We start from the raw sequence: 17,032 nt of genomic DNA, 5'->3' as shown, positions 1-17,032 counted from the left end.
CTTCTATTCCTAGTGGTTTTTTTAAATCATAAAATAGTGTTGAATTTTGTCAAATGCTTTTTCTGCATCAATTGAGGTGATTGTGTGTCCCCCTCCCCCATCCCCATTATGTGAATATATTCTATTACATTGATTGATTTTTCATATGTTGTGTCATCACTGCATTACAGGAGTAAATCCCACTTGGTCATGGTGTATGGTATTTTTAATGTGCTGTTGAATTCTGTTTGTGTTAGTATTTTGTTTAGGATTTTTGAGGATTGGTGTTAATTCTTCTTTAAACGTTTGGTAGAATTCTCCAGTGGGGCCATCTCATTCTGGGAATTTCTTTGTTGAGAGATTTTTGATTACTAATTCTATCTTCTTACAGATCTATTCAGATTTTCTATTCATGATTCATTCTTGGTAAATTGTGTGTTTGTGGGAATTTGTTTCATCTTGGTTATCCAATTTGTTGGTATACAGTTCATAATAGTCTCCCATGAATATTTTTATAGTATTATCTCATAATTGTTTTTATTTTGGTAAAATCAGTAGTAAAGTTTGTTCATTTCTGATTTTAGTTATTTGGGTTTATTTTTTTCTTCATCAGTGTAACAAAAAGCTTATCAATTTTGTTGATTGTTTTTAAAGAACCAACTCTTAGTTTTGTTGATTTTCTCTATTGTTTTTCTGTTCTTTATTTATCTTTGCCTTAATTATTATTTTTTCCTTCCTTGAAGTAGTTTTGGGCTTTGTTCTTCTTTTTCTAGTTCCTTCCAGTGGAGATTTAGGTTGTTAATTTGAGACTTTTCTTTTTTTTTAGTGTGAACATTCATAGCTATAAATTTTGCTCTTAGCACTGCTTTTGCTGCATCCCATAAATTTTGCTATGTTACATTTTCATTTTTATTTGTCTTAAGATATTTTATATCTTAAAAGACTGATTTTTTGTTTTGTATTTTTTCAAGTTTTTATTTAAATTCAAGTTAACATATAGTATAATATTAGTTTTATGTGTAGAACTTAAGTAATTGATCACTTACATACAACACCCAGTGCTCATCACTACAAGTGTACTCCTTAATACCCTTCACCATTTAACCCATCCCCTCACCCACCTCTTCTCCAGCAACGCTCGGTGTGTTCTCTGCAGTTAAGAGTGTTTTCTGGTTTGCCTCTCTTCCCCGCACCCTCACTATGTTCATAAAGTTTTGCTTCTTAAATTCCACATGAGTGAAGTCATATGGTATTTGTCTTTCTTTGACTGACTTACTTCACTTAGCATAATACTGTGTAGCTCCAACCACATGGTTGCAAATGGCAAGATTTCATTCTTTTTTATGGCTGAGTAATAATCCATTGTATGTATATATATCACATCTTTCTTCATCAGTGGATGGACATGTGGGCTTTTACCATAATTTGGCTGTTGACAATGCTGCTATATATGCGAGGGTGCTTGTATACCTGCAAATTAGCATTTTTGTATCCTTTAGGTAAATACTTAGTAATGCAATTGCTGGATTGTAGGGTAGGTCCATTTTTAATTTTCTGAGGAATCTCTATGTTGTTTTCCAGAGTGGCTGCACCAGTTTGCAATCCCACCAACAGTGGGTTCCCCTTTCTCTCTGTCTTTGCCAATACCTTTTGTTTCCTGTGTTGTTAATTTTATCTATTCTGACTGGTATGGAGTGATACATCATTGTAGTTTTGATTTGTATTTCCCTCATGTTGAGTGATGTTGAGCATTTTTTCATGTGTCTGGTAGCCATCTGGATGTCTTCTTTGGAAAAATGTCTGTATCTTCTGCCCATTTTTTAACTGGATTATTTTTTAGGTGTTGAGTTTTATAAGTTCTTTATAGATTTTAGCTATTAACCCTTTTTCAGATATGTCGTTTGCAGATATCCTTTCCTGTTCCAAAGGTTGCCTTTTAGTTTTGTTGATTGTTTCCTTCACTGTGCAGAATCATTTTCTTTTCTTTTTTTTTTTTTTTAATTTTTTTTTTTCAACGTTTATTTATTTTGGGGACAGAGAGAGACAGAGCATGAACGGGGGAGGGGCAGAGAGAGAGGGAGACACAGAATCTGAAACAGGCTCCAGGCTCTGAGCCATCAGCCCGGAGCCCGATGCGGGGCTCGAACTCACGGACCGCGAGATCGTGACCTGGCTGAAGTCGGACGCTTAACCGACTGCGCCACCCAGGCGCCCCCAGAATCATTTTCTTTTGATGAAGTCCCAATAATTTATTTTTGCTTTTGTTTCCCTTGCCTCAGAAGACATACCTAGTAAGAACTTGCCTTGGCCAATGTATTCTCTTCTAGATTTTTAAAAAAAATTTTATTGGGGCGCCTGGGTGGCGCAGTGGGTTAGGCGTCCGACTTCAGCCAGGTCACGATCTCACGGTCTGTGAGTTCGAGCCCCGCGTCGGGCTCTGGGCTGATGGCTCAGAGCCTGGAGCCTGTTTCCGATTCTGTGTCTCCCTCTCTCTCTGCCCCTTCCCCGTTCATGCTCTGTCTCTCTCTGTCCCAAAAATAAATAAACGTTGAAAAAAAAATAACATTTAAAGAAAATTTTATTTATTTATTTTTAAATTTACATCCAAATTAGTTAGCATATAGTGCAACAACGATTTCAGGAGTAGATTCCCTAGTGCCCCTTACCCATTTAGCCTATCCCTCGTCCTACAACCCCTCCTGTAACCCTCAGTTTGTTCTTCATATTTATGAGTCTCTTATGTTCCCCCCTCCCTGTTTTTATATTATTTTTGTTTCCCTTCCCTTACAGTCATCTCTTTTGTCTCTTGAAGTCCTTGTATGAGTGAAGTCATATGATATTTGTCTTCTCTGACTGACTAATTTCACTTAGCATAATACCCTGCAGTTACATCCATGTAGTTGCAAATGGCATATCTTCTAGGGTTTTGATGGTTTCCTGTCTCACACTTAGGTATTTAATCCATTTTGAATTTATTTTTGTGTATAATGTCAGAAAGTGTTTGTTTCATTCTTTTGCATGTTGCTGTCCAGTTTTCCCAACACCATTTGTTTAAGAGACTTTTTTCCATTGTATATTCTTTCCTGCTTTGTTGAAGATTAGTTGACCACCACATTAATAAAAGAAAGAATATGAAACCTGTGGTTCTCTCAATAGGTGCAGAACAAGCATTTGACAAAGTACAACATCCGTTCATGATAAAAACTGTCAACTAAGTAGGGATAGAGGGAACACACCTCACCATAACAAAGGCCATATGTGAAATAACCCACAGCTAATATCCTTATTGGGGGAAAAATTGAGAGCTTGGTCAGAAACAAGACTAGGATGTCTATTCTCACCATGGTTATTTAACATAGTTCTGGAAGTCCTAGTCTTAGCAAGCAGCCAAAAAAAAAAAAAAAAAAAAAAAAACAACAACAAACAAACAAACAAAAAGAAATAAAAGGAATCAAAATTCACAAGGAAGAAGTAAAGCTTTAACTATTTGCAGATAACATGATAGTCTGTATAGAAAATGCAAAAGGTTCCACCAAAAAATTGAGAACTGATATACGAATTCAGTAAAGTTGTGGATACAAAGTCAACATACAGAAATCTGTTGCATTTCCATACACCAATAATGAAGCAGCAGATAGAAATGAAGGAATTGATCTCATTTACAATTGCACCAAAAACCATTGGATACCTAGGAATAAACTTAACCAAAAAGGTAAAAGATCTGTACTCTGAAAACTGTAAAACACTTATGCAAGAAACTGAAGATGACACAAAGAAATGGAAAAATATTCCATGCTCATGGGTTGGAAGAACAAATACTGTTAAAATGTCTATACTACCCAAAGCAATCTAGACATTTAAAGCTATCCCTATCAAAATATCACCAGCATTTTTCACAGAGCCAGAACAATCTTAAACTTTGTATGAAACCACAAAAGACCCTGAATAGCCAAGGCAATCTTGAAAAATAAAAGTAAAGATGGAAGCATTACAATTCTGTACTTCAAGCTATATTATAAAACTGTAGTGATTAAGACAGTATGGTACTGTTACAAAAACAGACACACAGATGAATGAAACAATAGAAAACCCAGAAATGAGCCCACAACTATATGGTCAAGATTGATTATTTGTTTATTTCTTGTTTTTGAACCATTGACTTTTTGAGTCTGTTGTTTAATTTCTACATCTTGTATTTTCCAGTTTTCCTTCTTTCCATTGTGATCAGAAAAGATACTTTGCATGATTTCAGTCTTTTTAAATATTGAGATTTGTTTTGTGGCCTAACATATGGTCTTTCTTAGAGAATGTTCTGTGTGCAGTTGAGAAAAATGTGTATCCTGCTATTGTTGGGTGGCATGTTGTGTATATGTCTGTTAGGTCCAACTATACTTATGCCTATATTATATGTCCATAATATTCAAGTTCTTTATTTCCTTATTGGTATTCTGTCTGGTGGTTCTATTCATTTTTGAAAGTGGGGTATTGAAGTCTCCTACTATTATCTTAGAGCTATCTATTTTTCCCTTGTATTCTGTCAGTGCTTGTTAGATACATTTAGGAGCTATGATATTTGGTGCAGATATGTATATAATTGTTACATCTTGGTGAATTGATTATTTTTTTGATTGTATGCTGTTTTTCTTTTCTTTTTTTTTTTTTTTTTTAATTGTGTTTCACTTAAAGTCTATTTAGTCTGATAATAGCATAACTATCCCAATTCTCTTTTGGTTAATATTTACATAGAGTATCTTTTTCCATTCTTCTACTTTCAACCTATGTGCATCCTTAGATCTAAAGTGAGTCTCATAGACAACATAGTAAGTATCTATTCTGCCAATTTGTGTCTTTTGATTGGGGTGTTTGGTCCATTTACCTTTAAAGTAATTACTGATAGTGAAGGGCTTTTGCCATTTTGCTACTTGTTTTCTGTGTGTCTTTTAGCTTTTTTGCCCCACATTTTCTTTCTTACTGCCTTCCTTTGTATATAGTTGATTTTGGAGTGACAAATTTTGATTCCCTTTTCATATCTTTTTGTGTGTACTCTATAGGTATTTTCTTTGTGGTTACCATGGGGATTATTTATGGCATCTTAAAGTTATTAGAATCTATTTTGAACTGATACCAACTCAACTTTTATCTCATAAAAAAACTCTGTTCCTCTTTAGCTCTGCCCTCCCTCACTTTGTTATTGATATCCCAAATTATATCTTTATGTATTGTGTTCCCCTTAATATAGATTTATAATTATAAATACGTTTTTATCTTTTAAATCTTATATGGGAATAAGAAGTAGAATTATAAATAAAATTATAATACTGGTTTTTATATTTGTCTATGTATTTATCTTTACCAGAAAATTTTATGTTTTTGTATGGCTTTGAGTTACTGTCTAGTTCCCTTTCATTTCAATTTAAAGGATTCCCTTTAGCATTTCTTGTAAGGCAGGTCCAATGGTAACAAACTCCTTCAGCCTTTATCTTAGAATGCTTTAATTTTTCACTGATTTTTGCAGGACAGTTTGGCCAGATATAGAATTCCCAGTTGACAGTCTTTTCTTTTAGCCCTTTAAATACATATCATCCTACTGCCTTCTGGCCTTCAAAGTTTCTGCTGAGAAATCTGTTTGTTACCTTATTGAGGATCTCTTGTATATGATGAGTTTCTTTTTATTGCTGTTTTAATTAGTACTGTTTTAAAATTTCAATTTCTATTCATTTATTGCTCCTATATAGATATACAATTAATTTTTGTAAACTGACTTATATTAGTCTGGATGTTTGTGTCCCTGAAAGGTGATGGTAATTAGGAGTGGAGCCGTTATGAATGGGACTAGTTGCCATATAAAAGAGACTCCACAGAATTCTGTAGTCTCTCTACCATGTGTGGACACAGTGAGTTAGCACTGCCTGTGAACCAGGAAGTGGGCTCTCACCAGATACTGAATCTGCTGATGCCTTGATCTTGGGTGTTCTAGCCTCTAGAACTGGAAGAGAAAAAAAAAATCTCCATTGTTTATAAGCTACCTAGTCTATGGTATTTTGTTATAGAAGCTCAAATGGCTGAAGACAATTTCCTTATCCTTTTAATGTCTTCAGAATCTATGGCAACACTCCTTTAATCCCTAGTATTATTTGTTTCTTTTCTCTCTCTCTCCTTTTTATTCTTTGTCAGTCTGGCTAGAGAGTTATCAATTTTATTGATCTTTTTAAAGAATGAACTTTGTCTGACTTAATTTTTTTCTGTGCTCAATTTCATTTATTTCTCTTTTTATCTTTATTATTTTCTCTTTTGCCAAGAGCTTAATTCAGTCTTCTCTTTTTAGTTTCTTAGGGTAGAATTTTAGGCCATTGATTGAAACTTAATTCTTTTTTAATATCACGTAATGCTGTAAATTTCCCTCTAGGCATTGCTTTAGCTACATTTCATAAGTTCTGAAATGTTATGTTTTTGTTTGCATTCAGTTAAAATTATGTGCTGCTTTCTCTCATGCCTTACTCTTTGATCCATGGGTATTTAGAAATGTAATTATTAAATATCAGGGGATTTTTCCAGATCTTTCTGTTACTGATTTCTGGTTTAACTCCTTTATGCTTAGAGAAAATACTTTGTGTGTCTTAGTTTTTTCAGGGTTTGTTTTTTAGAACCTAGAATATGGTCCATCTTGGTGAACATTCTGTGTGCTCTTTAAAAGTGTGTATTTTGCTATTTTGGGGTGGAGTATTCTATGTCAATTAGGTTAAATTGTTTGATTGTATTTTTCAGGTCTTTTACATCCTTACTAAATTTAAGTCTACTTTTCTGTTGATCACGGAAAGAGGAATGTTGAATTCTCTATAATTAGATTTGTCCATTTTTCTTTTCAGTTCTATCCATTTTGATTCGTATTTGTCCTTTTGTGCTTAGCTTATTTCAGCTAGTTCAATCCTTTATGCTTTTTAATTTATATAGTGAGCATGATGTTACTTGTCCTTTCTACTCCAAATTATTGTTTAAAATAAAATGAAATCGTTAAAACCTAATAAGTACTGTGTAAAGTTAAGGTGGTATGTATAAAAATTGGCAATTATTACCTGAAACTAGTGAGCTTGGGATTCTCCCTTTCTCTCTGCCCCTCCCCTGCTTGCACTTTCTCTCCCAAAATCAATAAATAAACTTAAAAAAAATTAAAAAAAATTATTCCCATGTTGCATAGACATTCTGGGATTGTTCTAGAATTCAAAATTCGAGAACATAGATAGGAAAGGAAGGAAATATAGAACAGAAATCTATTTTAAGATCACTTGTGAAATGTTTAACTAATTTTATATTTCATGTGATTCAGTGTTACATACTTTTTGACTTGAAAAACTTTATTAGATTTCATTCTCTTTCTAGGAGTCTAATTCTCAGATGGATTTAAGCAATCAGGTAACTGATGATGATATTAATGAGATAATTCAAATAGATGGAACCGGTGATACATCTTCCAATGATGAAATAGGAAGTACAAGAGATGTCGATGAGAACGAATTTCTGGGGATTGTTGAGGCCGGAGACCTGAAGGTACTTGAAGAAGAAGCTGACAGTATATCAAATGAAGATTCAACTGCCAATAGTAGTGATAATGAAGACCCTCAAATAGACGTTGTAGAAGAGGTGAGGATCACTTTTGAGATGAAATTTTTAAAATTATAGCATTTGTATTTTAATATGCTTTGCACTTTAATATAAAGTATATTAAAGTATACTTTAATCAAGAGGAATAACAGTTAAGGTTAACTCTGCGTTTAGTCTTTTAAAATGAGACTTATTTGCACCCTAATATTTAAACTTGTAAACTATAATTCAAACTAGTATTAAGTATTTGGGAATTGGCCACTCTATTTGTTGGTCTTAACTAGAGATAGTGGGAGTTTAAAAGATGGGAGTAGAGGTACAGAAGGCCGCCAGGTTAGAAGCATGCAATGTCTGCTTTGATTCTGATAGATGAAGTAAAATTTTTGTGGAATGTGGTAATTAGGAAGCATGTAAGTAGTACTGTCATTTATGGTGGCCTTAAGGATGTGCCAGGTACCATACTTAAGTCTTACCTATCTTACGTTATTTAACATTCCCACCACCCTATCTATGGGCCTTATTACCAACCTCATTTAACATATGACAAAACTGAGATATGAGGAGTTTTAGTAAATTGACAAAGGTCAGTCTTAGAGTTATTAGGTGACCAAGCTGGGATTCAAACTCAGGCTATTTTACTTTTTCAGTATGATACTATTCTCTCCCCAAGTTCCTTTATTTCTATGTGTATCTCTGTCTTTAAAAAATTCAGAGCATCATTAAATTCCTTAATGTAACCATCTTTCATCTTTAGGACCCTTTAAATTCTGGAGATGATGTTAGTGAGCAGGATGTGCCAGACCTGTTTGACACGGATAATGTAATTGTCTGCCAGTATGACAAGGTACCATATTCACCTTTTAGACTTTGGGTTTATTAATTGCATTTATGGTAGAAAGCTATGTAAAATGATGGAAAATAAGATGATGAGTTACAGTTCACACTTAATCTTGAAAAAGCTAATTAATTATATATATTTTGTGTCTAACACTGCGCTGTGTGGTCTCAGAGATAGCAAAAAAGTGATAGTTCTTGTCTTGAGAATTATCTTATTGAAACAAGATGTTTCTGATTGAAACAGGATATTTCTATATGTAATTAAAGAATGGTGTACAATAAGATGGTAGGTAAATCAGAAGCTAAAATATGTGACAGGCAAATCAAATGCTAAAATATGTGACATATGAATCAGATGCTAAGATGAGTGGCATGTAAATCAAATGCTAAGATATGTGGCACAGACAGTAAGTCCAAAAAGTAGCTAGGAAATGTAAGAAATTGTTCATAGTTGGAGTTCTCCACAAATCCTTCATGGGTGACATGGAACTCTGAAATAGGTCTTAAATGATTTGTAAGATATAGATAAGTGTGGAGAGTAGACATTCTGAGTAGAACAGCTTGATAAAAGAAATGAATGCATGTAGAATGTACAAGGGACAGTGAAGAGGCAGCTCTGCTTTGAATAAAGTGTTCTTTTGGATGTATTAGGAAATGAGGCTGGGTTGGGGACAGAGTTCACAGCAGATGGGAAAACCTAGAATCCTGGTAGGAGAAATTGAAACGATTTGGTGGACATTAGTATTCTGAGAATGTTACTGAAAAAATTATAATTGGGTTTAAAACTGGCCATATTTGCTTATTAAGCAGAGGCAAATGGTAAGAACAGGGATAGCGCAGAAATGAAGTAACGAGAGCCCAGGCTAAGGATGGCAGTGTAGAACGTAGAAGAGTCAGAGATGGTGATGGAAGAATCAAGGGGACTTGATGATTAGTTGGACATTAGAAAATGATCAACAAAGAGAGTTGAAGGTGTGTCAGTTTTCAAACATAGAAATTAATTTAGAAGAAATTCAACTTTAGCAACTAAAATATAATACTGCTTTTTCTTCTTCTTAAATACTCTGTGATTATGTAGTAGAATGGCCAGCTTTTGTCTTTAATTCATGCATATTTACATCTTTTTTTTTTAGCAGCTTTGAGATATAATTCACATACTGTACAACTCACATATTTAAAGTGTACAGTTTAGTGGTTTTGTATATTCATGAATATGTGCAGCTGTTAACATAGTCAGTTTTAGAACATTTAATCACCTCAGAAAGAAGCCCTATTCCCTTTAGTTCTCACCCCCATATTTCCGTGTTTCCTCCGATCCCCACCCCTGGCCTAAGAAATCACTAATCTACTTTCTGTCTCTTTAGATTTCCCTATTCTGGAGTTTCATATGAAAAGAATCCTATAATATGTGGTCTTTTGTGACTGGCTGCTTTTACTCCATACAGTGTTTCAAGATTCATCCATGTCATAGCATGTGACAGTTCTTCATTCTTTTTTATTGCTGAATACTAGTCCATTGAATACATATACCACATTTTGTTTATCCATTCATCTGTTGATGGACATTTGGATTGTTGCCATTTTTGGCTATTATGAAGAATGCTGCTTTAAATATTCACATAGAAGTTTTTGTGTGAACATATATTTTTATTTCTCTTGGAAATTTCTGGGTTATGTGGTAATAGTTTGAGGGGCTACCAGACTGTTTTCCAAAGTGGCTCTACCATTTTCCATTCCCACCAGCAGTATATGAGGGTTTAGATTCCTCCACATTCTCACTAATGCTTGTTATCTGACTCTTTGATTCTAGCCATCCTAGTTGGTGTGAAGTGGTATCCCATTGTGGTTTTGATTCGCATTTCCCTGATGACTAATGCATATTTACATCTTTGCCTTTTTTCCGGTAACAATTCCAATATACTCAAGAGAAATAGGGGATGGTGTTTTGAATTCTTATAAAAATAAATTCTTTTCTCTAAAGATAAGATTGTTTTCTCCTTTATAACATTTCATATAGATAGAAAATGGCAATTTAGATGCTGGTAAACATAAGCATATGAAGAAATAGGTAATATAAAAGAGAGCGTTTCTTAGTTTGAAACTTATTTTTGTTTCTTATAAGCAGTGTATTGCCTTCCATGAAGAAAACACTAAGGCACTAAGTTATGTATGCATTCCATAGAGTCACAGAGAATTTTCTAGACTGTTATGGATATAGTATCCTTTGTTATACTGCATTGTGGGAAATAGCTTGTAATTAATTGCATAGTGCTTTGTACTTTTCAAAGTGTTTTCTCCCACATTGTCTTTTACCTCTTAACCACTTTTGGGGTACACAGGAGTGATATTAGGTGTATAGTGCTAACAAATCTAGTTGTTAGAGAGTCCTAACTGAGAGTTATTTTAAAAACAGTACTAAATGTTTTAAACCATGGCACTGGGGAGCCCTTGAATTGGTCTTAAAAGGGACTGATGAAGTCAGAAGATAGCTAGCAGAGAAAATATATCTATAAGGTCAAAGTGGGATGGCAGGGACCACTGCCAACAGTGGATTTTTATGAAAGAGTATCTTCCCAGTTCTTGTTCAAGTAGTATTTAACATAACCAAACTCAAGTAAATTGAAAGACTTTTCAGTAGTCTTTTAAGAGCTTTTACTAGTCAGCATGTTTTGAAGGCCAATAGTATCACTTTGTCTGGGAGAGTTCCAAATGCAGGATTTTGAGTCTTATCCCAGGGTACTGGATCAGAATGTGCATTTTAACAAGACCCTGAGGTGATTTGCATGCTTATTAAACTTTGGGAAGTGCTGTTTTTGTTTTTGTTTTTAGTATATTTTATCTGGCTTTGACTACCATATGGAATTTACCTTTGAAATTTATAAGTTAACAATTGGGGAAAGCTTTGAAAGTATTAAGATGTGCTATGAAAAAGGGTTAAATGAAGGTCATTGGTCACCATGCTGAGTGAGAATTAAAGGATACAGTTATGTTATTTCAGAGGCTTAGAGAATGACCAAGATTAGTATAAAGGTTAAAGTAATAATGATATATAGGGAAGATTAATGGTGAAATGAAACCTTTTACTATAGATGAGAGTGTTCTATGCCATAAATAGGACACTATAGTGCATTGTAAAACCATTTGAATATGTTGTGTCTTCATGTAACAGTTTAGCAAACTTTAGTTTATAGCTGTCCTTGTCTATTAGATGCTGGTACAATGAGTAATTGCTACGTATGTAACACAGTATGTTTCTCTTTAAATATATATGCTTTGTTTTCTGAATAGATACTGTATACACATATGTTAATCAAAACACTATAAAAGGTATACCATGAAGTCTGGTTCTTACTCCTTCACTACTTACGCTGCCTACCAATAGCTTCTTGTCCCTTCTTTGAGCGTAAAAAAAAGTAACCAGATACACTAGTTTCTTAATATATTTACAGGGTGTTTTTATTCAAATACAAACCTGAAAGATAGCCTAGACAACACTCTACTCTATACCTTGTCTTTTAAGACATCAACAATATACCTTGGAGATCTTCGTGCTAATATTTTTATAGCTATTATATAATATTCTACTGCAGAATTATTAAAATTTATTTTACCAATCCCCAACTGATGAATATTTGAGTTCTTTTTCAGTCATTTGCTATTGAATGATCACATCTATAATACATCTCCTATGTGTGCAGTTATATCTATTAAAAAAAATCCCCAGTGGGGTACCTGGCAGGCTCAGTCAGTAAAGCATGCAACTCAGTCTTGGGGTTGTAAGTTCAAGTCCCACATTAGGTGTGGAGATTACTTAAAAACAAAATCTTAAAAAAAAAAATCCCCAGAAATGGTATTACTGGGTCAAAGGGCAAGTGTATTTGGTCAGATATTGCTAAATTGCTCTCCTAGACTATCTTCCGGTATATATTCCTATTACAATATTTGAGAGTGCTGCTTTTCTTACAGCTTTGCCGATAGAGTGTAATAAAATATTTGGATCTTTGCTGTTATAAAAAGTAAAAATGATGTCTTGGTGAAAATTTTAACTTCTCATGTTTTTAAGGGCCATTCGTATTTACTTTTATGTGAACTGCTTGTTCATAACGTTTATCTATTTTTTTAAAACAATTGGATTATTGGTCTATTTATTGATTTCTAATAGGTCTGTATTGTTTTGGGGAAGATTGGCTCTTGGTATATGCAGAAATGCTTTTCCTCAGTTGTTTGCTTTCAGTGCTTTTTCTTTCTTTGATACAGATGTTATATTTGTCAACCTTAATTTTTATGGCTTCTGATTTTGAGTCATAATACAAAGTTCTTTCTTAAAATTTTAAATGGATTCACTTATGTTTTCTTCTAGTATTTCTTTGGTTTCTTTTTCAAAATATAAGTTGTTTGATTTGGTATTTATCTTGGAGTATAATGTAACGTATGATTCTGACATTTTTTTTTTTCCAGGTGGCTATTCAGTTTTCCTAATTACTGAAAAGTCTATTTTGTCCACACGAATAAGAAAACGATTCCTTTATCATCTACTAAATTTCTCTCTATATTTGGGTCTACTACTTGATTTTCCATTTTGTCTCATTGGTTTGTCCGTTGGCTTATACTACCTTGATTTAATTATTAAGATTTGTAATATCTGGTAAAGTTAGTACTTCTTCATGAAGCCAAGTGAGGAGAATATTTCAAAGAGGAGAGAGTGTTGAATGGCGTAGATCAGTATTTTAGAAATTTATTCTTAGCTATTTTATCTCTTTTGTTGTTATGGTAAAAAGGCTCTTTCTTTGTATCTTCTGACCAGTGCTTGTATGCATGAAGGTTATGAGTTAATGTGTATTAATTTTGTATGAATAGTGAATTCTTATTTAGTAATTTTTAATTGGTTATTTTAGGTTTTTCAGACATGCAATCATTGCATCTGCAAGTCTTTTTTATCTTTTCCAATTTTTATATTTCTGCTTCTTTCTTCTCGTCTACTTGCATTGGCTAGTGTCAGTTGTACTTTCTTTCCTCTTACCTAATTGTATTAGGTAGGACCTCTGGAGTAAAAACTCGGATGATCTTTGTCTGTGGGATTTTAGTGGGATTACTTTTAGGGTTCCCCACTAACCATGAAGACAGTTTTATGCTGAGGTGGAGGTGTGTGTGTGTGTGTGTGTGTGTGTGTGTGTGTGTGTAGGATGCAATATTTGATTCTTACTGAGTTAAAAAAAATCTAAAATGCATTAATTTATCAAATACTTTGTCAGCATCATTGGAGTTTATTATATGATTTATCTCCTTAGGTCTAGTTATATTAATAAATTCCAAATATTGAACCATTGTTGCATTTCTAAATAAATGTCAGTGTCATTGGAGTTTATTATATGATTTATCTCCTTAGGTCTAGTAGTACAGGTGTTATGTTAATAAATTCCAAATATTGAACCATTGTTGCATTTCTAGAATAAATAAACTATTTATGCACTATTTCTAGAATTAAGTTACTAGAATGAGCTGTTGCTGCTGCTACTCTTCTCCTGATTCTGGGCAGATACTATTACCTGTGCTGAGTTCAGGATTCTGTGTCATTGTTGTGTTCCCAGGGACTTTTAAAGATATGTTCTAGTGTAAATTTGGGAGTCAAACTCAGAGAAGAGATTTTCCATTAATAGGATTTCTTTCTCCACACAAATAGGAGTTTAGCATTTATATTTTCTTATGTTTCACAAAATAAAGCTGAATACTGGTCACAGACTTTTCTTCTTTGATTTGACTATTTGCAGTAAATAAGTGGGTTTAATTTTTACCTTTGATTTCAGATCCTACATTTATAAGGTTTAAAAAAATTTTTTTTTTCAACGTTTATTTATTTTTGGGACAGAGAGAGACAGAGCATGAACGGGGGAGGGGCAGAGAGAGAGGGAGACATAGAATCGGAAACAGGCTCCAGGCTCTGAGCCATCAGCCCAGAGCCCGACGCGGGGCTCGAACTCCCGGACCGCGAGATTGTGACCTGGCTGAAGTCGGACGCTTAACTGACTGCGCCACCCAGGCACCCCTATAAGGTTTTTAAATAGTAACTTGTGGTTTACCCAGAGGTAACAATGATTTTATGGTTTCTTACCTCTTGAGGTAGTAGGATTTTCTAGTTTTTATTTTGTCCGTAAATAGACTGATTTATTAGATCCAAGGAACTGCCAGTGGAATCTAATAGATTATAAGCTGTATCTTCTGGTCTTGCTCAGCGCTTTACTGTGAATTTCTCCTTCAAAATGAAAGTCCTCTTTTTTTCATTCCTGATAACATTAACTACATCCTCTCTGTTTATTCCTTTGTAGACATACTGAACTCTTTGCTGTTCTTGATCAGTCCATGTATCTCCCTCCTCAGGGCTTTTGTGCTTCTGTTCCCTTTGCCTGGAATTCTCTCTAGTCAATATCTTCTTGGCTTTAACCTTTACCTTCTTTAAGTCTTTGCTCAAATGTTAGCTCAGAAGTCAGGCCCACCCTAATGTCTTACTTGCAATTGTAACCCACCTCTGTATTTGCGATCTTCCTTTTCCTGCTCTATTTTTCATAGCACTTAGTGTCTCTTAATATTCTTCATAATTTAGGTATCTATTAGGTTTCTGTTTCCCCCATACTTACTAAAATGTACACTACTCAAAGGTAGGAATTTTTCCAGTTTTTACAAAGTAATATATTAAAAATATGAATTTTTATGACTATACATATGTTTTTTTTTTAAATGTTTATTTATTTTTGAGACAGAGAGACAGAGCATGAACGGGGGAGGGTCAGAGAGAGAGGGAGACACAGAATCCGAAACAGGCTCCAGGCTCTGAGCTGTCAGCACAGAGCCCGACGCGGGGCTCGAACTCATAAACTGCGAGATCATGACCTGAGCCGAAGTCGGCCACTTAACCAACTGAGCCACCCAGGCGCCCCTGTTTTTGTTTTTTAAACTGATATATCTGTGGTGCCTAAAACAATGTCTGACAGACACATAGGAATCCAAATATTTGCTGAATGAATCAATACTATCTTGAGGTGGTTTTATTTATTTATTTTTATTATATGAAATTTATTGTCAAATTAGTTTCCATACAGCACCCAGTGCTCATCCCAGAAGATGCCCTCTTCAAAGCCCATCACCTACCGAGGAGGTTTTATTTTTAAAGAACTCCCATTTAGGGTCAGAACAATCCCATGTTATGTGCAAAGTATTGTAAATTATCCTTTAATTTGTAAAATTAATTAATTTAGACTATTTTTCTCCCTCCAGATTCATCGAAGCAAGAACAAATGGAAATTCTATTTGAAAGATGGTGTTATGTGTTTTGGAGGGAGAGACTATGTATTTGCAAAAGCCATTGGTGATGCAGAGTGGTAAAACTTATGAGCTCTATACATCATAAACATCAGTAGGACTATATTATGTATTGTCAAACTTATTTTTATTTTAAATATAGTCCAGTTCAGACCTGCTCAAATTTTTAGTTCACTGTATGGAATTTAATAAAATTATAATTCAGATGGAGATACAAATATACAATTTTATATTTCTTTCCTTTTTTTAAAGCCTTTGTTATCTGTGCCATTATGAATCATAGATGAATCAGACATGATGGAACATGAAGAAATATCACATTTCTTTAATGTTAAAGTAAAATTTAAATCATATTCCAATTCTCCTTCATGGTAAAGTCAGCATCAGTTATTAGATTGGGGCTAGTGTCCTACCATTTCTCCCTAAACCATGTTACAACAGATCCTGGAGAATCTTGTAAGTAGAGGGATAGTCAAGAAGCTTCTCTAGGTCTTTGGTCTACACTCATCACTAGTGATGTATTGATTGTATAAGCCCAAATGGTCCCTTGGAAGCAGATGTCTCTGTTGAGCCTATATTATACTTGAACATGGAAATCTTTGCTGAGGCCAGGATCCCTGGAGTTAAGGATCTGCCTCTCTAGGCTTATCATGTGGCTAGGCCATTCTTCATCATATGTTGCTATCTCCCTGAGAGTTGTGAGGAAGTGGTTAGTTCCCATTCTACTTCTTGAAACTTCAGACTTCTGTCTTCTTAGTCATGGTGGGTTTTTCTCTATCCCTGTTTTTTTTTTTTTTTTTTCCCTCTTTTTCATAACAGTGGAAGACCGCTTTGCATTCTCTTTCCCCCTGAAAGACACTATCTCTCTTCCTTTGCTCTCCCAGGGAATCCCCTCATTCAGTTTAGGTTTTCCAAAGTAAAAGTCAAGAAGAGATGCATTCTTCAGGAACCTTCTGTTTTGGTCAGGCAATCTCATTTGACACAGAAAGACCTGGATAACTATCTTAAAATCAGGGAGAGGAAATGCAATGCACAGTAGGTCTCATTTTCCTGCAGCAGTAAAAACAAAGCAAACTGATATCTTAGTAAGCTGTTCGGTAATATTCTTTTCCTTAGTAGATTCAAATTCCTCAAAGGAACATTTCCCCATCATTCTGCTTCTCTTAACAGGTAGAGTATACATGGTCTCTAAGATCCTGGTTTTGGCCCTAATTGGTGTTCTCCAGGATCGTAACTCTCATACACAAACCGGTAGTGAAATGAGTAGGTAATGGTCTCTGAAACCTCCCCAAGGATTAGATAC

At 34.4% G+C, this 17,032-nt stretch overlaps 1 protein-coding gene across 1 annotated transcript in view; it reads left to right on the top strand.

The window, feature by feature from the left end:
• The window catches only part of GTF2A1L (general transcription factor IIA subunit 1 like), a 44,865-nt gene extending 28,911 nt beyond the window's left edge, over positions 1 to 15,954 (top strand). Inside the window, exons 7-9 of the mRNA XM_040453803.1 lie at positions 7,357 to 7,617; positions 8,333 to 8,422; positions 15,685 to 15,954. Of these exons, the coding sequence (XP_040309737.1) occupies positions 7,357 to 7,617; positions 8,333 to 8,422; positions 15,685 to 15,792 (459 nt within the window). The 3' untranslated portion in view covers positions 15,793 to 15,954. The remainder of the gene's footprint in view (positions 1 to 7,356; positions 7,618 to 8,332; positions 8,423 to 15,684) is intronic.
• Positions 15,955 to 17,032: the final 1,078 nt, after the last annotated feature.

The sequence above is a fragment of the Herpailurus yagouaroundi genome, unplaced genomic scaffold, assembly GCF_014898765.1.
Source record: "Herpailurus yagouaroundi ecotype Mexico unplaced genomic scaffold, PumYag 210, whole genome shotgun sequence".
Classification (NCBI taxonomy): Eukaryota; Metazoa; Chordata; class Mammalia; order Carnivora; family Felidae; genus Herpailurus; species Herpailurus yagouaroundi.
This window is presented reverse-complemented; position numbering and strand designations above follow the sequence as displayed.